The 21,666-nt window shown below is 33.5% G+C and overlaps 2 protein-coding genes across 2 annotated transcripts in view; one reads left to right on the top strand and one right to left on the bottom strand.

Moving 5' to 3' along the window:
* The first annotated feature begins 14,508 nt into the window (after positions 1–14,508).
* On the top strand, positions 14,509–18,639 carry LOC108905857 (cytochrome P450 18a1). The gene is made up of 5 exons (XM_018708900.1): positions 14,509–14,948; positions 16,014–16,402; positions 16,485–16,647; positions 16,894–17,158; positions 17,704–18,639. Exons 1-5 carry the CDS (start codon positions 14,585–14,587, stop codon positions 18,095–18,097), a joined length of 1,575 nt encoding a protein of 524 aa, XP_018564416.1. The 5' UTR covers positions 14,509–14,584; the 3' UTR covers positions 18,098–18,639.
* Positions 18,640–18,803: 164 nt separating this feature from the next.
* Positions 18,804–21,666, bottom strand: part of LOC108905837 (cytochrome P450 306a1) — a 121,901-nt gene continuing 119,038 nt past the window's right edge. The window contains exons 3-7 of the mRNA XM_018708868.1: positions 20,476–20,621; positions 20,177–20,379; positions 19,592–19,888; positions 19,159–19,526; positions 18,804–19,056 (exon numbers count right to left, since the gene is read on the bottom strand). Coding sequence (XP_018564384.1) covers positions 18,875–19,056; positions 19,159–19,526; positions 19,592–19,888; positions 20,177–20,379; positions 20,476–20,621 — 1,196 coding nt within the window. The 3' untranslated portion in view covers positions 18,804–18,874. The remainder of the gene's footprint in view (positions 19,057–19,158; positions 19,527–19,591; positions 19,889–20,176; positions 20,380–20,475; positions 20,622–21,666) is intronic.

The following is a 21,666-nucleotide window of genomic DNA, read 5'->3' as shown; positions in this document are numbered from 1 at the left end:
TTTGTTTTACTACAAACAAAAAATCACGTTCGCTGTGTGGAATTGTTATAACTGTTTTATTAAAAATTAAAAAATATATTTTTTTCTCTGAGAAGATAATTTACATTTTTTTAGAGTAGATTAAAAAAAAATTATAAAATTCATTCATTTTTCTGCTCGTTATGATTTTTTAATTTCTGAAATCATCCCTTAACTTCTAGTCTCCCTAACTTGTTAATTTTAATAGTACAAGAAAAAAATTAACAGACCATTTTTATGTAGAATTTTATGCTTTACAACTTTTGAGTTATCTTGAAAAATTTTAACTTTTTTCACCCTTGACCAGGGGTTGAAAAAAATTACTGTCACTTATTGTTTCTATATACCTCAAACTAACTTATATAAAAAATTCAGGCAAGTTGACCAATATTGCGATTTAAAAGCCCATTTAATTGGACTAAAAAATTTAAAAAAACTAACTATTTTAGGTATGTTTGAAATTAAGTTAATTTATAAAAGGTTTCATGCAAATTTAGTTAATTCATGTTTTAAGTAAGAAAATCATAAATTCGCCATTTTGATTTACGTATTTACTAGACGAATATAGCGTTTTCGGTTTTTGAGAAGACAATGTCACTTTCATAACGGTTAAGTCACCTATATGAATAGAAAAAAAATATATACTTTTTAAAATTTACATGAAATTACAGCCATACGAAATAATTATATATGTAGTAAATTTTTGTTTGCACTCGTAATTGACTTATTTACATTTGCAGTCTTTATTTCCATTATTACTTATCAGTGGTCAATTTGAGTTTCGCAAAATGCGCATCACTAAAGAATATACGAGTATAAAACCATATATTCGCTTAGAAAACACTGCTACCAAAATGAACACAGTTTATGTATCATCTTCCAACTGTGATTAGATTGTATCAGATATATCGTGGCCGTTACATAACACCAAAACAGTTTACAAAATTATTTTTATATTATACACAAAGCAAATTTGAAGAGGCCAATTTCATCACGAGAAAATGGGACAATTGCTGTTTGGTTAACAATCATATTCAATAAAAAAAATCGGGTACACGACGTCAGTACAGTACATGCTGTTCGGGTTCAATAACCGAGAAAAATCCGATTTGCTAATAATTAACTTCATATCGCTTACTATCCCCCGTATAAAGTGCATTATCCTACAAACCCACCAATTTGGCAAGATCTGGGTTCAGTGAACCCGGAGATATTGTATTTTGATCGGGCAGGTAGCACAGATATGGGTACCTGACAAATATTACGCACTTTCATCTTTGGAGTTTATTTGCTTCTCATTGTTTTACATAATAGATAAATTCGAGAGGGTATAGCTAGTTTCATAATAGTGAGGAATACGCTTACAGTGTGACCGGTCCAAATTTAGGTGATTTTTTTGAAAAAAGTATTCCTTCGAATGTCTTTAAACTTTATGATGAACTATATAAAATATTTTTTTTCTTATAATGACGTAGGATATTTGAAAAATATTAAAATCACACAAAATGGTCGCTTTTTCGACACCAAATTAATAGTTTTCATCTAATCAAAAATATCCTCAGTCATTATACAACAAAGAAAGTTTAGAACATTCTGTTAAAATTTCAAGAGAAACGGATAATTGGTCTTTTAGTTAGACCTGCAGAAAATTACGTTTTAATGGATTTTTTTATTATAACATGATAATTACCATAAGAAATGTTACTATGCTATTCTTGGCTCATATAAAAATGCCTGTTGAGCCACTGATGCTCTTCTCCGAGCTGTCCGACCCTTTTTTGAAGCCGCTTGGTGTCGTAACTCCGCTTGGAAGATTATCATCTCTCTCCTCGGCATATTCCTTCGCAATAGGACAAATGGTGACTTCCATTACTCGGAGCATTCTCAAAATAGACTGAAAACCATCACTGAAAATCGGAACAGCAAGAAACTTAGCAAGTTCAACGGTTTTTAAGCCATTGTGGAGGCGCTTTGGAGGAAACTGCCAGAGCAGCCAATTGTAGCTCTCTCGTTTTTATTTTGGGTGTCCATTGTATCTGTCTGGTAAATCTATTCTACTTACAATTAGATCTATATGAATTGGTTCCAAAGCTTTTGCATCCTGTTTAAATGAAGTCAAGCGATATTCCTCGATAACCGAAATCTAGGTATGCAAAATATGTCCAACCCCACAGGCAAAACTCCATAGTTGACATGAAGGGTAAGGTAATAAAGACGATAAAACTCAATCGTCATTTTTTCCTTATTACAGTTATTAAGATGGAAAGAACATAAAATAGTAAGACGATTTTGATTGTATGCTAAGGGCCTATTGACTTTCAGTGACATTTTATGACATGACTTATTTGAGGTTAGTTTTCTTACATATACTATAATGTAAAATTGTATTTGTACAAACGTGTTTGGGACATACTTCAAGAGTATCTTCCTGGGATGAGAAAACCAGATTTACGTCAAGCTACCTTAGTATAATTTGCTTCCCTAAAAAGTTACGGGCCTTTTATTTTTATTTCATTTCTTTAAAGACCCATAACTATTTAAAGAAGCAAAATTGTACTAATGGCAACGTATAAACCTAAATATTTTTGTTTTCATTCAATTTTTATATCATCATATTGCTCAGGAGTATCTCAGGGGTCTAACTTCGACCCACTTCTATTTTTGATATTCGTGAATGATTTTTCACATGAATTATACTCGGAGAGTTTAACTGGATTATTATTGAATACATTCGGTGTACAATCTTTAAAATATCGCAGAATAGTTATTAGACAGTAAAATCCACAGTCCTGTTTTATCATCTCAAAAAAAATTTCTTTCTACTTTGCCTGAATTCGAGAGAAAATAAAACATTTATTAGTTCAGTATGCAGCATTTTCTATGCTAAATTATTTTAATAACTTGACCATTTACTGCGATATATGTAAGTGTGTGACTTGTCTACGTTATTACATGTTGCCAATCAGCATTAATCGTTTAATAATATTTAATCAATTTTTTTATTAGTTATTAACCGAACGCTATGTTTTTTTAATTAATAAACGGAATAGTACCTATACATACTTTTTAGTTCCTGTACTGCAAATGATATTTATCAGAAAACTTTTTGAAGAATTAGACTAAATACTTTTTGCCCTTGTCAATTGTTTCTTGGATTAATTAAGTGTGCTATGCTTTTAATTCAACAATATATCTATGATGTCCATTAGTCTTGCAACTATATCATTTTAAAGATAACTACGTAAAACAAGTGGACTTTTATGCAACATCTAGCACTATCTTTATTTACTTACTTTTTTTTCTCAAAATATCCAGTTTTTGGGCCTCCCCGTACACGATCCGACACAATCGCAGCAGCCTTCGCAGAACGCAATTATTTTCAAGGTAACAAATGCAAAACTCGTGCGTGCAAACATAGCCGAGTAATTTAATGTCTAATCGAGTCTAACAATCAATTAAATAATACTGAAATAATGCCTGGGGTCGACGACCTCGCACCATGAAGCAAATACGCTCTCATGTAAATTGCATCTCGAATAATAAATTATAAAAATATTATTACGCAGGTACGAGGTGAACGACCGATCGAGATATTACCGATATTATCGGCACTGTGCAGAAACGATCAGCTGTTTGATAATCTGGGTCTCTCGTATAATATCAGAGCGAGCGCCGCTATACTGGCGAAATATTACACGTGTACACAACTGTGGCTTTAAGGAATGCGTTGTTTTTTAACATATTTAATTTAAGCATTTAAGCGGACATAAAAAAGGTTTATTTATTTAAAAAAGAACCGTTACATCATAATTACACTGGAACAGTTAAGACGACAGCCCTTTTAGTGTCAACATGAACAGATCATTCAGGAATAAGAAGCAATACACAGCTTGCAGTAATTATAAAAAATATTTATATTTAATATTTGTACAGAGTACATAGAAATACGTTGAGGGTATTATTTGTTTCAGTTCATGTTTCAAAAGTGCATGTGCTACAACGCCTGCGTAATAGTTATTTATTGTATATTCCTAAGTGGATAAAAGGCAATTATAACACGAATGCAATACAACGTTTTATCCATAATCACATCACAATAATATTTTTGGAGTCAGAATTATTGGAATTTAATAAAAAAATATTCGCAGGACTTGATGTTTCTTACTAGAGTACTCAAATAAAACGTGGTAGGTTTTGGTATACCTACTGGTTGCTAATAAACAGTTCTATCTGAACTTGGTAAAAATGCAAGAAAGTAATTGTGTTCTGTAGCTGTTTTTGAAGAAGCTCAAGAATTAAACGAATGGAGGAAACAACGAAGAGTAATAACAATAAATGAAGAAGTCATGCTATCGTATTTTTTAAATTTGAAGAAAAGATATGCAATTTCATCTATTTGGTCAAAGTATTCGATGTTGAAGGCTACTATAAAGGTATACAAAAATACAGATATTACAAAATACAACAAGCTTACTGCTTATTTGAAGAGTGAAGCGAGATGATACAAAGCAAAAAAGCTGCAGCATTGGAAAGAGCACATAGTGAAGAATTTTTGACTGGAGCTTCCGATAAAGAATATTTAATGATTTAAGGTAATATCTCTTTACCTCTTACATGTTGTTGGGTACATAGTGAACTTTGAATTATTTTAGGTTGCACTAATAATGAGGGTTTCTCGCGCTTGTCGATGCTGCGAATTGACAAATTTGAAAACTAGTGACGTAAAGGACGTTGGCAGTTACCCACTTGTTTCAATACCTGACACCAAGACGGGCATTTCAAGAAAATTTACAATTATAGAAGGATTTTGCTTGAATGCTGCTGAAATATAGAATATCTACGCCCAATTCGCCTAACACAAGATTCTTTTTAAGATACATCACTCAAAAATGTATTTCTCAGTCTGTTGGAATCATATCAACAGATTGACGAAGGTATCCTCAATAGTTGCTTCATTCCTGAATATTGCAAATCCAGAAGCATATACTGGCCATTGTATGAGATGCACTTCAACAACTTTATTGACCAATAAAGGTCAGTACCTTACAATCATCAAACGGCATGGTGGATGGAGCAGAAAGTTATGTTGAGGACTCTACAGGGTCGGAAAGTCCCCATGGTTCATCGGCCGTTACGTGAGAGCCATAAAGAAAGTCATGGAAATCCATGCGATAGAGAAAGATGGCTATAATGAAGGCGACTAATAGTCACCGCCCATTTCGCCCTTCCACAAATAAGGATCTTATTTTCTCTATCGCACGGATTTCTATGACTTTATCACTCTCACGTAACGGCCGATGAACCATGGGAACTTTCCGACCCTGTATATCTAACAAACTTGATATTCTAAGGAAAATCCAAGGAAAATATAGCTGTTCCTTACAAGAGGAGACATCCGTAACTCGTGCAATTTCTTCACTAACTTCGGCAGATATTATGCGTTCCGAAAATGATGGCAACAATTCTACAAGGGTTGTTATTAACGGAAATGAAGTTAAATATGATAAAACAAAAAACGAAATGTCTATTACTATAAATGTAAATGTTAATGTTAATAAGTAAATAAATTATATTTGATTTATTATAGGTTTATTATTTTTTCAATATTCTACTAGTGAAATAAAGTTACTTTATTCCACTAGTGGATCACTTTAGACGGTTCATATGTGTGGATAAAAGTCCGATTATAAGGTGATTGTGGATAACACATTTCATTTTCATAAACATTTAATGTATTGTTGACAAAGCTACTTCAAGCGGAGGAATCTCATAATTTATATTTGAAATACGTCCATTGCTAAATCCATTTGTATTTGTAAATCATAATATTCATTCATATGTAGATTTTCAAAATGAAATTAACATTTAAAAATATATTCCTTGAAATGGAGGAAAATCAGCAAATCGGCAGTTTGATGTAGTTGTGCTTGGGCATATGACCGTAGACAATAAATTTCTGTGAATTTATTACTTAACGTTTGTTAGCGTATGGAAACAACATAATACTTTTTATAATTAATATAATTTTATGTTCATTATTCTGGTTGTAGTATAATGGTAAACTACCCATTTACGAAAGTTATCTAAGAAGCAAGTAAAATAGATACTTACTCCACGCTGTATTGTCAAAAACTGTTTACTTGCGACGTAGTTTCAATTTTTTTCTATTTTTTATTTAGGCATTTTATGAATTACGAAAAAATTTAAAAAAAATTATTTAAATAAACCCTTGCGCTAAAAAGATCAATAAAGTAGTGTTGTTTTTATGAACCCATTATTGCCTATTCCAAAATCTCTCACTCAACTCAAAAAACCGTATAAAACAAAAAAATAATAACATTGCAGTTTTTTCTCTAGGCTTGTGAGCGAATTGATTTTAACTGGCCATGTACTAGGCATTGAAAAAGCAGTTGAAGGACACACCTTATTAGGAACATACAAGTAAACAAAAACAATTAATATAAACAACAACCAGGCAAGTTCAACACATCGCTTATGTAACAAAACGACCGTTTCTGAGTATCGTCATCGGAGTATGGGACAGGAAACATCTACAGCCCGGATATCAAATTTCTACCAGCGTTGCATATATCGCAAAATTAAAAAAAAGTACAATAAATCGCAGAACCTTCGGAAAAAATACGAAAGTGCCGACAAACAGTTGCATTTTTATTTGCCCATCATTCCCCCTGATGAGTCTAATGGAGAGTCTTGTGTATTGGTTATGGGTTAAATACAGTGGCGGCTGGTGTAAAAAAAATTAATTTAAAGTTCATTTTACAATACCGTGTAATTAAATAGATTAGTCTTATGAAATACATTAAAAAGGAAATGTTAAATTTGTAATGTGCAGTCAATTTAACTCGACTTACAACATTCATTTGAAAAAATCTGGTAAGTGTTTACGTCGATGGTCATGGTTACCGTTGCGCAGCAGTGAAAGACGGAGTGGGAGTAGCGTATATTTACTATGCAGTTTGGGGTCTGTTTAGGTCGCCTGCAACCAAATTATAGCTATTCACCGCTTTCTTTTCTTATTAAACGTAATTTGTTTTGCGTGCAGTGTTAAATTTTGTTACCTACGTATTGTGTTTCTTGTGTTTTTTAAAATATTGTAAAAGTTTAAATTAGATTGTAAAGACAAACTAACAGCACTTGCAATGCTATCTATTGAAAAATCAATAGTAGATCATGGCGGATTTGTCTAAATATTCCACTTCTTGGATGTACCTAAGAGGGGGCAAGCTAATTTTTGCTGAAATACCTTCAGTACAACTCAATAATAAACGTGTAGATCCCCTAGATCCCGTGATCTGTCTTAAACTCGCTACTGAAAAAAGTACCTCTAAATGAATCACCCGTAATAATAAAACAACACACCAAATTTCATTAAAATCGGTTCTATAGCTTTTGCAAAATAATTTGTGAAAAAAATTTTGAAAATAAATTTTCGAATTTTCAAAATAAAACATCTAGATACTTGAAAATTTTTTCACATAGAAAAGACCGCTGAAGCAAAATTGAAATCGGTTGATTAGGATGGCCACAGTAAATTTTTAAAGTTAACACTCTTTTTTAATTTTTAAACAATTAGATTATATTTATCAATTTGCAATTTTTTTTCAAAAATTATAATTTTAAAATACCTATTTTTTCTGAGTTTTTTACTTAAATCTTGGAACCTATGCATTTTGGAAGAATACTGAAGTGGAAAAAAGTTTTAGAATTGAATTTTGCACAAGATACTGTTTAAATTTAATACCGATGTTGCAAAACAGTACTTGATGGAAAAAAGGCAAAATAATCAAGTTTTTTGGATAATTTTTAAAAAATATTTTCATTGCTCCGAGGGCATTCTAATTTTGGTAAAATAAACTTTAGAGCATAATAAAACAACACACCAAATTTCATTAAAATCGGTTATATAGTTTTCGCAAAATAATTATTTGAAAAAAATTTTGAAATTTTTTTTCGAATTTTCTAAATGTTGCACAGCGTCAAATAAAGCATCGAGATAATTGAAAATTTTTTCACGTAGAAAAGACCGCTCAACCTTTCAAATGGTTTTTGAAAAATTGAATTATAATTTTTGAGAAAAACTAAATTGCAAATTGATAAATGTAATCCATTGTTTAAAAATAAAAAAAAGAGTTTTAACTTTAATTTGCTGTAGCCGTCCTAATCAACCGATTTCAATTTTTCAAAAACCATTTGAAATGTTGAGCGGTCTTTTCTATGTGAAAAAATTTTCAAGTATCTAGATGCTTTATTTTGAAAATTCGAAAATTTTTTTCAAAATCTTTTTCAAAAAATTATTTTGCGGAAACTATATAACCGACTTTAATGAAATTTGGTGTGTTGTTTTATTTATTATACTCTAACGGTTTTTTAACCAAAATTAGAATACCATCGGACCAATTAAAACATTTTAAAACAATTATCCAAAAAAATTTGATTATTTTGCCTTTTTTCATCAATTATTGCTATTTTGCAACATCGGTAATAAATTTAACTTACAGTATACTATGCAAAATTAATTTTAAAACTTTTTTTCCTCTTCAATATTCTTCCAAAATGCATAGGTTCCAAGATATAAGTAAAAAACTCGGATAAAATAGGTATTTTTAAAAAATGTTTAAACATTTTTGCAATTTTGAAAATGTTCCGGACCTCGCCCAGATTTAGGGATCTGCACTTTTACTATGTGAGTTGTACTGAAGGTAATCCAGAAAAAAATCACATCCACCTCAAAACAGATCCGCTCTGGTCTATAGCTTTATTTCACATTTCGAGTTGCTATGGACATTACCTCTAGAAAACTTTACAGAAAAATGTACCTTCAATGTCTTGTACGTTACTATAAAAAAGTTGTGGCAACAACTGGAATTCCTTACATTTTACATTGTAAAAATATCTATTATGTCAGAAAAACAATATGATTAATTTGAATTATGTAAAGGTTTTTTTTAAGGCATACCACAAGGTTCTCAACCGAAACATTTTTTTTGTTTTTAATTAAATAAATGGGATCAAGGCCACGGTAACACTTTCTTTTACTATTTTCTAGCTGAATGTCAGATGTGTTTCTCAATATTTCTCAGATTAATCCATTTAATTATCGGCAGCTGGTGAACATTGAAGTGGTCATATTTTTATAATGAAGCATGGCACCCAAACAGTTTTTTTGGAAATTATGTCTAGTCCCACAGAGAACTTTCGCGATGAAAAAATTTCAAAAGAAATTTACAAAATAAAATATTAAAATAGAGGGTGCTCACTCTGAGATCTCGAAAAAGGTTGCACATGCACAGGGTGTCCGGAAAGGTCATGTCAAAAATTAAGGGGTATACAGGGAAGGTCAAAATAGTCGTAATAATTCATATAAAAATTTTTCCCATCTGGCTTCGCTGTGGAGTTATTCGCCTTCAAAGAAAGAAGTTTGAAAAACGAATTCCAATTATAACTTCCAAGTCGTTACCATGACACCAATGAAATTTGAGCAATTAAAATAACTCATGGTAATGTTCATTTCGAAGTTTAAACTGATATTCAATATGCCTGGATTATACAGGAGCAGACGAAATTATCCAGTTAGTTTGTACATCTTTGACAGCGCTACTAAATTTGGCATTTTTCTTTCATAATTCGATTCCTCTCTCACTTTGCTAAAAAGAAGGTATACCTTATATCAGTCGATATCTTGTCCACAACGAAGCCCGATAGGATATTTTTTTATGAAGTACTATAACTATTTTGACCTCCCCTGTATATCCCTTCATTTTTGACATGACCTTTCCGGACATCCTGTATGTAAAAAATGTTTTTTTTTTTCACAATCAATATAATTAGGTATTACCTATTATTTATTTTCCGCAAAATTTACATTTTTATTAAAGTTACAGCATTCTGAATTGTCAAAAATGATTGTCGGTATCAAATTAAAATTTAAATAAATATAACTTCGAAGAAAATTAGATTTTGTGAAAGTAAAAAAAAACTGCAAAAATATTTTGCATATAGAGGGTAGACCATTTTAATCGATCCACGATTTATCAATTATCTCGGACAGTGTAAATCCTAGCGTGATGGGGGAAAACTGTTACTGATGTTAAATTTGACCTTGAGATCACCGGTCAAGGTCAATTTTCAAATTTTCAAATTGAAAAAAGCGTGATGTATTTCGTCACAAGCCAAAATGACCTCATAAGTCACTGTTGAAATTATTTTAATTTTTAAAATTACATACAAATTGAAGTTTCTGTGAGATAATTGAACATTTGACCTTGAAATGCTCACCAAAAAAAAACATTATACCACCCTGAACGTACAATTTTAATGTATTAAAAGAGGGGTTTCTTTTAATACAAATCAATTTGACATTCAAATGGCCTTAAGGTTGAATTTAAGGTCAGTACCAATTAACTCCTATCATTATTAACCCTACAGATTTGAAAGAAGCCATTTCTCGATAGAAACAACCACGTTGGGGTTACTGGCTTCAATATTGTGTGAAACGACCTTATGAGGTCATTTTAACACATGATAAAATACATCTGAACGTAAAGTTTTCCCCTCTTTTCAATTCCAGGGTCAAAAATAGGGGTTCCTATTTGAAAATTTTAAATTGATCCTGACCGACCTTGACCGGAGACCTCAAGGTCAAATTGAAGACGAGTAAGTTTCCCCCATCAAGGTCATTTTTCGCTAGTGTTTTCGGAATCCCAGGGTGGGTGTTCACTAACTTAATTTAATCTTATTTCCCAAATTTCGTTCGTTCACCATCTAAGTTTTCTTTATTAGAAAATCACCTCCAAAAAAACCGTTAGATCTCATACTTCTTTAAAAAATACATATAACCACTTAAATTTTCACCCGTCGCCACTGTTAATTACTACTACTATGTTTTATTTCAAGTGAAGATAATGAACAAGGGAAAAAAACTTTTTTTAATTCCGAGGCTTTCGAAACACAATTTCGTTAATGGACGTCAATAGTTTAACTTAGCAAATGGTGGAGGTAGTTAAAAATCATTCCCTTCCCGTGCAAAAAACAATTTATTACGGAATACAGCTTGTTACGCAATCGAATGGTATGGCGATGACAAAGCAAAAAATGAATAAGCAGTTAATGAGAACCAGAGTTAACACCGTAGAACAAAAAAATATCCGGACTTAATACAACTTTGGCGTGTCGAAAAGCATCTTCCAACGAATTTGAAGCATCTTCGAAATATCAAATAAGTATGATTAAAGGTACTAGTAATTGTTAAAAAAACATGTAAACCTCTTCTCTGACCGACAAAATTACAAGCTATTTAATTCTTTGTCAGCGTCAACATTGGTCGCTATATCTGCTCATACTCTTGGTACTACTTTCTTACAGTTCTGTTATCCTGATACACGGTATATTCTTGAAATTAAAGGCGAAGTTTCCATTCTTTTATAAATAATGTGGAAACAAATTAATACTTATTTATGTTTGAAATAGACATAAGACAATTTTGGTTCTAAACAATATATTAAATGTTCGTATGTTCAAGGAATAAATCAGCACGTGTCTGCGTTCATGGTTAAAACTTAAAAAAGCAACAAATGAATCACATTTCTAGTAAAAACAAATTGATCAAATACGCTCCTCTTCCCTGATAAGAGCTGACCTTCAAATATTTAAACCTATTAACATGTTTTTCTGTTAGTATACTTTTTCGATTAGCCAAATTTTATCTAGGTACCAACGAGAAAAGTGTCTTGACCTCTGTTTGGAATTACATATTTACAAAAACATGAAAGTTACTTATTTAGATGTTTGACAATTTTGGAAAAAATATTATTCTGGAATTTGTAACAGTAACCAAATAATTAAAGCTCATCGGATTTTTTCGCGATAACAGTTAAGAAGTAATTATTATTTTAGCTTTTTAGCTGGGGATGAAAATGAAATCTGGATATTTTTATTCTCCAGTACCTACATGTGTTAAATATGTGCGTGACCGTTTTATTTCTCACTACACTTTCATTGAAACAAGCTTCATATTTATCAATTGGGCAATTACAGATAGTATTTATTTATCCATCTACTCAAAACACCAGTAGGTAGTGGTTTTACATAATAACAACAATATTTTTTGTTTGTACTCGGCCAGCGAAAATATTTTGACAATAGTCACGCCCCAACCAATTGTGTAAGATTGGTGTATAATTTTTTATTAGACTGACATTGACGCACAATTCTTAAATGTCAAACATAATCTTTACCTCAATGATGATCCAAAGAAAGACGACTGTATTTTCTTTTACTTAGTATTAAATAATGTAATGAATAAATTCAAACAAAATTTTATGATAATTGACAATCATATCTCATGAATTAAAACAATATGAGTCTTCATGAAAACGCTCTTCCTAAAAAAAAAAAATCCAAAGAATCAACAGCTCAGATAAAAGATATAGTTGTGTGTACCGTGTTTCAGTCTAAATCCTGAAAAAATTCATCTCATTTCATTTTAATATAAATATACAGCGTGTTTCAGAAAGACCTCCCGTAAATTTAGGGGGTGGTAGTACGACAAAAAATAAGAATTTTTTGTCGTATGAACTAAATGTCTATCTCCTCTTGTTTTCGAGATACAGAGCGGCAAAGTAACATTTTTTAAATAGAATTTTTACGAAAATTTCCAAACGGTGCGAAATATTTTTATGAAATTTGGTATTCCGGGGTTTTTAAGAACGCCAAATACGCTGGTCTAATTATTTTTTGGATATTTCATAGAGGGCGCCAGTTATGCTACATTCCTATTACATGTTAAGTTCTAATTTTTTTAAGGTTAGGTTTTTTACCATTCGGGCTCCAATTTCTAATGCACAATTTTATTTTCTAAAAATAACGTACTCTTGTTAGAACTTCCTAATGTGGGTGGTTTTCGAGAAAAAAGGCTTTTAATTGAACTTTTACAGCATTACGGTTAAGAAAATAAGTTCTCAAAGTAGGCTTATGTCAAAACTTATTGATGGATGTCTCATAAACAACGCATAGATTCTCAGTAATATTTTAAACTTTGATTAACTTTATATCAAAATTTTAGTGATTCTTAGTGGCTGTAGTTAGTAATGACTAATTACAGTCACTAAAATTTTGATATAAAGTTAATTAGAGTTTAAAATATTATTGAGAATGTATGCGTTGTTTATGAGACATCCATCAATAAGTTTTGACATAGCCTACTTTGAGAAAAGTCACTTATTTTCTTAACCGTAATATTGTAAGAGTTCAATTAAAAGCCTTTTTTTCTCGAAAACCGTCCACATTAGGAAGTTCTAACAAGGGTACATTATTTTTAGAAAATAAAATTGTACATTAGAAATTGGAGCCCGAATTGTAAAAAAACTAACCTTAAAAAAATTAGAACCTAAAATGTAATAGGAATGTAACGTAACTAGCGCCCTCTATGAAAAATCCAAAAAGTAACAATTATACCAGCGTATTTGGCGTCCTTAAAAACCCCGGAATACCAAATTTCATAAAAATATTTCGCACCGTTTGGAAATTTTCGTAAAAATTCTATTTTAAAAATGTTATTTTGTCGCTCTGTATCTCGAAAACAACAGGAGATAGACATATACTTTATAAGATGAAAAATTCTTATTTTTTGTCGTATTATCACCCCCTGAATTTACGGGAGGTCTTTCTGAAACATCCTGTATATGTCTTTGTATTGAATTTTCTTGTTCTTCATATTTAATCACGACAGTTTTCGCGAGAATTAAACTACTTCGCAAACATTTTAAAGTATAAGTTGGCCGTGCGAATAAATATTAGAAATGATAAGATAAAGAAATCAGGTAAGTTATTCTTTGAGAATAGAAAAACAGGAAGCAAATTTTCAGAAATTATTTCAAACGAATTACTGATTGTTTACAAATTTTTTTATTAGCATTTAAATGGCTATTCCTGTCCTTGTAGCCGAATTCCTCGAAAGGATAAGCGATTCTTAGTTCTTAACAAATAGTAAATAGCTCCAGCCATCAAGGTCACATTCCCGTTGGCGATGAAAACAATAAACATATTTTTTCAAAAAATTTCGCTTATCAGTCGGTTCGCGAATCAATGTAAACAATACTTAGAACATCGTCCATTAACAAAAAGACGGTACACAAGTCGATTCACTTTTTACTGGGAAGCGAGACTGGGGAAACCAAGAGGAATCTGCGTAAAGTTCGACCTTGATCTTGGGATCCCGCTGGCGTCTTGCGAACGCGTAACATTCCAAGAGACCCACCAACACAGCCTCCTCAAGCCACCTGGAACAAACTGAAGAAACTAATGAATGAAGTGCATCTCAGTGGTGTCCAATGGAAGGGCGGCGTTCCAGCGCCTCCATTGGCCGCGACCAGTCGCTCCTCCTCTCAAGACACTCTTGCAGATCCCCTCTACACCGCCTTAAGTAAGTAGTAGTCTGATTATAAAAGGCCAACTTAACCATACAAATGCACATTAATAGATACTGTGCACCTCTACCAAACCCCAACTTGGTGCAATACGATTCCTCTGAGACAAAAAATCGTCCAAAATGTTTGTGTACAGTGCGCTGGTGCTCTACAACTTCGCGGTCGAGGAGTTCTCCACCAAAGTTTTGTTTGTGTTTTTGACAGTTTTAATGTTAGTTCGCGGCCTGCAGATGCTCCGAGAGGCCACTTCGCTACCCCCCGGCCCTTGGGGGTTGCCGGTGCTCGGGTCGCTGCCGTTTCTCAAAGGAGATCTGCACCTGCACTTCAGGGACCTCACTCACAAATACGGCAATCTCTTCTCCACCAGGCTGGGCTCCCAACTCATCGTCGTCCTCAGCGACTACAAGACCATCAGGGACACATTTCGCAAAGAGGAATTCACCGGCAGGCCCACCACCGAATTCACAAACATCCTAGGAGGTTATGGTAAGTCGCTTTTTATTGCTGCGCTCGGTGCTATAAATAAAACTGGTATACAATTGACATACTTTGCATGGCCTTCACAGGTCACATCTCCCAGTAAAAGTAATCGTCTTGTTATCGGCTGTGATATCGTATCAATCCTAACCTAGTTTCTGAACGACTTTTAAAAAAATGTACACAAAACATCAAAGGATAGTCGAATGTGCTGTGTTGCAAAATTTTAATCGCTCCAGCGCGTGTCAAAATATCAGTGGAGTGGACGATTTCAAAATTTCATTGTTGACATTGATAAAACCGCACAGGGTGGTCGCCCAAAGTGACGATGAATACGTTAATCGTTACTGCTACAAAAATTTGTAAAATTTTAATTTTCAAACTAAAAACATATCAGTGCATTGAGAAAAACGTTCCTACTAATTTTCAATGCATCATTTTAAATAGTAAAAACTTATTCCATAAGTCGAAAAAAAAAACACTAGAGCAATATTTGAATATATCCAATTCAACTAAAAACATCTCCCCCCCCATTCTGTTTAGTAGCGAAAGAATTTAAACGATAATAAAAAATTTTTTTTTTTAATTTGCGGTATTTCATGTTATTTTTAAAATAAGAATAAAAAATAACTAAAAGCATAAATATTAAGAGTAAATAAAAATTAACTTATTTTTTTTTTAAATTTTTGATCTTAAAAAATGACATTATAGCTATGAGTGCTTATAAGCAAAAATTTGTAAAAAGCTAGTAATTCTAAGTAAAATATATATTTATGTAATTTTTACTTTTTTTTAAAGAATTATTTGAATACTGAAACTTTGCTAAAGACTTTTGAAATGTAAACAATTTCACGTAATTGTTCTTAAGATTTATTACTTTCATTAACATAAAAGTTGTTAATAATTAACTAAATAATAAGATTTTTCAGAATACTCTGTATGTAAATAATTTTTACATTTTTTGTATAAATATTTTATTGTTTCACAGTCACGTATATTTCAGTTTTTGCAGGTTTTCTGCAATTACCTAACGTTCATCTGTTTAAAGTCTATAATTATTGTTTTTATTTGCAGGAGTGATAAATACAGCAGGCAAATTGTGGAAGGACCAGCGCAGGTTCCTGCACGACGGCTTGCGCCACTTCGGCATGTCCTACCTGGGCTCCAGGAAGGCCCAGATGGAGAACCGTATCATGACCGAGGTGGAGGAGTTTCTGCAAGTCCTCAAGGCGCAGAAAGACGACACCATTGACTTAAATCCAGTGTTCGCAGTGTCCATCTCCAACGTCATTTGCGACGTTCTAATGTCCGTTAGATTTTCGCACAATGACGAGAGGTTCATCCGGTTTATGAACCTCATCGACGAGGGGTTCAAGCTATTCGGGTCCCTGGAGGCTGCCCTCTTCATACCCATCCTGAAGTACCTCCCGGGCCACTCCACTACACGCCAAAAAATTGCCAAGGTAAATAAATACAATTTTTATTCATTCCTCGATTACCACCCCACATTAAGACTAGAGATTGAATGGTGTTCATTTGCTTCAGAATCGCGAAGAGATGGCGCAATTTTTGCAAGAAACAATCGACGATCACAGGAAGACCTTTGACCCCAGCCATCTGAGGGACCTCCTTGATACTTACTTGTACGAAATCCAGAAAGCTAACGAGGAGGGCACCGGGCATCACTTGTTTGAGGGCAAAGATCACGGTACGTACGTCAGAATATATCAAAAACTAAAACTATTTCACAATTAAAAGTTAATCTGTCAATCCATTTTCGTCATTACCGTTAAAAAAAATTGAGGATGATGCAAACAATTGAATTCGAAATATATATCCATAAAAACTATTACAAATACTGACCTTAAACTGGTACAGACAAAAAATGGTAGCAGAACAACAAAATTAATATCAAATTGATTTTAGTTTAAGTTAATTTTTTACTTCGTTTTAGATCGTCAAATGCAGCAGATCATGGGAGATCTCTTTTCCGCAGGCATGGAGACAATCAAAAGTTCCCTCCAATGGGCAGTTTTGTTTATGCTGCACAATCCAGACACAATGAGAGCCGTCCAAGAAGAACTAGATCAAGTCGTGGGACGCCAGAGGTTACCAAAATTAGAAGACCTTGCTTACCTGCCAGTTACCGAGTCCACTATCCTTGAAGTCCTCAGAATATCCAGCATAGTACCCATGGGCACCACACACGCGCCGACCAGGTAAATAATAGTCATTTTTTTTTTAATTCAGAAAATTGAATTCAGCATAGCATAATAACTCTTCCATGTTAATTTAATTTGTTTTTGTCAAAGATTACATTGTTATTAAAATTAGCTACAACTATTATTTTGAATGCAATTAGTTGTATCGTTGTTGTTTTATCCCGTGCACGAGCGCTAGACGCGTGAGTCACAGTCGCAAAATTCGGCGAAGGAGCAGTATTTTTTCGGTATTGGGACATTACCTCGAATTTAAATTCGCCTCTGTAAAAAAAGTGAAAGTCCCGAGCCTAAAAATAATAATATATTTGTCGGTCGTTGAACTCAGAAGTCATTCAATTCAGACGATTTCTCAAATATTTCGTAAGACACGCAGAACGACTGCTGAATGTAAGACAATACTTAAAACAGTTTATGTAACAACATAAGTTCAATATACGCATTCTTACATAATTGAAAAAAATCAACGACCCCAGACCGGATAATAAATTTGAAGATAAAACGCTGGCAGGCTTACATAACCTAAAAGTTGATTTTATTTACAGAGATATCCAGTTGAATGGGTTCCACTTACCTCAGCACGCCCAAGTGGTGCCGCTGCTGCACGCCGTGCACATGGACCCCACCCTCTGGGAGGAACCCGAAAGGTTCAACCCCGCCAGGTTCATCAACTCCGAGGGCAAAGTTACCAAGCCCGAGTATTTCTTGCCCTTCGGAGTGGGTAGAAGAATGTGCCTGGGCGAGATACTGGCCAGGATGGAGCTTTTCCTCTTCTTCTCGTCCCTCCTCCACTCCTTTCATATATCGGTGCCCGCTGGACAAACATTGCCCAGTTTAAAGGGGATTGCGGGAGTCACCATCAGTCCCAGAGCGTTCAGAGTGTGTCTGAAGTCCAGAGCGATGGACTGGGACAACGAGGACGCGTACCACTGCCATTAGTGGCTCGCGTTTTCGTGAAGAGCACGGTGTGAGTTTCCTACTGCTTATAGAGGCACAGTACTTACTACAATGAAAGACATTCCTCCGAAAGAGATCTCCGATTTGGATCGGCTGTGCAAAGTGTTCAATTTTCCGTAGTATTATAATTTAGCTGTTAGTAAAACTGCTAGTCAACGTCTCATCCTTGCATCCCCAAACGGTTCATAGTTACTTTTTTACATTTATTTTTTACCATTTTGACGTTTTTACCGTTTTATTTTTTTTACCGGTTTGGAGCTGCAATGTCGTTCGTCATGTTACCCACGTTTTAAACCAGTGAACTTAATGTAGACTTTATCCATTGGGTGGGCTTGTTGTACAAGCCGTCCACATGGTCATCATTCATGTTTTCCATGTAGCATTAAGTGTTGTAAATATTATTTTATTGTTTGTAATCTTGCTAAGTGTATATTTTAAAGAGAGCAAGACTTATTTTAAGGTTATTTTGTTATTTAAATATTTTAACGATGGCACAATGTTTAATAAATTATAATTTTAATTTATACCTGAATTTTATTGCAAGAACATTATCGCATCTAAATTAGAAGCATCTAATTATTGGAGACGTGAATTATAGGAAAATTTGGAAGGTACATAAAGTCCAAAATTTTTTATCTGTTTATTTTTAATGAGAATATAAGAGTATACAAATAAATGAGGTATTTAAAATATATAAATGAACACTAAGTTACTAATACTTTTTTTTAAGTACAAAAGACAGGTAGAGAAAATTTTGATTCATTTAGAGGAAACTTTAGAAAATATCAATTTGTGAGAATTTGGTGTGAGAGTTATTCCACATACACCTATGAGATCTACATGTTCATCCTCTAATTCCACGGAAAACTTTTGGAGAATCGTTGCTCCAAACAGATACAACATCATCCTAGCTAATTCATCTCCAACACACATACGCTTTCCTAAAATTCATTTGTGAAATAAATGCTTTAAATTTCTATACATCTATTCAATGTATGTGCTCACGTTACTTTTGACAAAATCTTTGAACTTGAATTACTTACCAATCTGGTACGGCATGAAATAGCTGTTCCTCACTACCTTTCCTTCCTCATTTATGAACCTACTAGGGTCAAACTTCTCCGGATCTGGCCACATATTTTCGTTCATATGTACTGCCCATTGCAGTGGCACTATCATGCTTCCTTGAGGTATCCTAAAGCCGTCAACCTCGACCTCCTCAGTAGCACCGTGTGGAATGCCTACTGGCACCACAGATCTGATCCTTTGGGCTTCGTATATGGAGGCCTCAACTAAGGGTAAATGAGCGATATCCTCTATGGTGGGAAGGTTATTTTGAAGGACGTCATGGATTTCTATGCGGATATTTCTTTGGATGGCAGGGTTCTTTGCCAAATACAGGAGGTACCACCTAACAACATCAACAGTTTTATTTATAACGCCAAAGAAATTGTTTTTATTTTATTTCTATCTTACCTTAGAGTTGTGAGGGTAGTATCGAGACCAGCTCCGAAAATATCAGCCAGGAGATGATAAAATTGTTGGTCGTTATAAAACTTTTCAAGAATCTCTGGTTCATCTTTTCTGCGCTCCCTTTCTGCAAGAAAAGCTTGGGTAATGTTGGTAATACTGTTGGTATCGGTGCTAGAATCGCCCTGAGCACGATTTTTCAAATATTCAGCCTGTTCTTGGATGATTTTTTTATAAACTTTGTGCGTTTCCAGCTTGCCGCTGATTAAGAAATCCATTGTTTTACCGAATTTCGGATGGAACCTGTAGAAAGAGAAAGCCACAATTAAGAACCGTCAGTGTGGGCAGTTATTGTTTGAAGAAAAACATTGGCAATGTTTGATGTGACTTAATTTACATCGTGTGCTTAATTTGCTGAGTTAATAAAACAAAAAACTTTCATAAGATTACTGCATCCATGTATGCTTAGCTCGACATATTTTTCCAGAGCCGTAATGTGTATAACAAACTAATAAACTATTTATAAATTTCTTTTTTTGATTTTGAGATTTGATCAAATCACCAAAAAACTTGATATTTTATTAATTTTACCTCAAAAATGGCAGGAAATTGAGAGGCCCTGCTACGCCAATGTGCTGAGTGCCCTCTTCCTGCAAATGTTGCAACCACTTCCAAGTTTTATCGTCTCTACTCCATGACTTGCCAAATACCAAGATGTTCATAGCTGAACCCAAACTATGGCGTAGTGGTTCAAGTGGATCTAGTGTGGATTTGTCTCCTTGACTTTCGACAAACTGAAAAGAAAACGTTTTATCGGTAAAAAATTATAATGATCAAAAGAATTTTTTTTGAACTCATAAATAAATTATTCTTTTCAATGATTTACATACATTGACAAAATCCATGACATTTTCCATAATGAGAGCCTCCATCTTTTTCCTCTGGAAACCTATCTTGGACCCCCCAAATTCTCTCAGGCAGTGATGGACAAATCGCCTCTGCTCCTTCCATAGCTCTCCTTCGGCGCAAATTAGACCTACAATAATAAGCTTGAGTACCAGCAGACCAAACTAACAATAAATTGAGACACTGGATTTGAGCTAAAGGTCTAAAATGTATCGAAAATAACTAATCTAGACAATCCTTTAGGCCGATGTAGACCGAGGTTCCAATTTCATGCGATTGGTTTGCTTCTATTCTCATATTGTTTGTACAGATCATTCGTAATCATTAAAAGCCACGTGACTGCCGAATATAGGCAACCAACATTGCGCATTTGGCATTATCAACTAAAAATACCTTAACTTTAGCATCAGTCGTAATGATTCGTTCATAATGAACAACATCAAACCATTGCTACTGATCCTATTGTTTTAATAATTTTTAACTTTACCCAAATTTAATTACAACCAAGGCGAGGAAAATAAAATTACTGTTACTTGCTACATTGTTTTTTTTTAAATTTCACGACGGGTACTATTATGCAAGTTCAAGAATGAACACATACTAAACTGTTATAGTTTAAGTCACTAATGTTGTTCAATGTTCAGCAAAGATAAAGTATAGAAATTTGTAAACAAAGCAAGTAATAACACATATTTAGCCTTAAGGATGAAGCTAATGCCATAAATCCTGTGAGTGAAGATGAAAAAAATAAAAGTATTGATAATACCTACATGGTGATTCACAACTTATCCAAAAAAATTTGGAAATATGGAAAAATGGACTTAATAGCGTAAAAAAAATTGTAAAATCCTTATAGTTTCCGAGAAAAAAATTATTGAAGATGTAGGATTTTTAACCCTTACATTGCTGGGCTACTGTAGTCTCTAGCGTCATTCGTGTTATGCGCTGTGCGCAGTGCGCTTTCTCTCCATGTGTTAACATTTTGCGATAGTGTTTACATTAGTTTTTCAAGTGTCAAAAATAGCTTACGTATATAGTAACTCGAGTTGATGAATACCGTTTTAATTTATGGTGAAGCAATAAAACATTTGGTGAAGCATTAGTGTTATGGTAAAGCAAGACAACATTTGAGTTAGTTCGTAGGAATGGGTAAGACGGGCTCAAATGTGTTTACA

Source organism: Anoplophora glabripennis, unplaced genomic scaffold (genome assembly GCF_000390285.2).
Source record: "Anoplophora glabripennis isolate ALB-LARVAE unplaced genomic scaffold, Agla_2.0 scaffold95, whole genome shotgun sequence".
Lineage (NCBI taxonomy): Eukaryota > Metazoa > Arthropoda > Insecta > Coleoptera > Cerambycidae > Anoplophora > Anoplophora glabripennis.
This window is presented reverse-complemented; position numbering and strand designations above follow the sequence as displayed.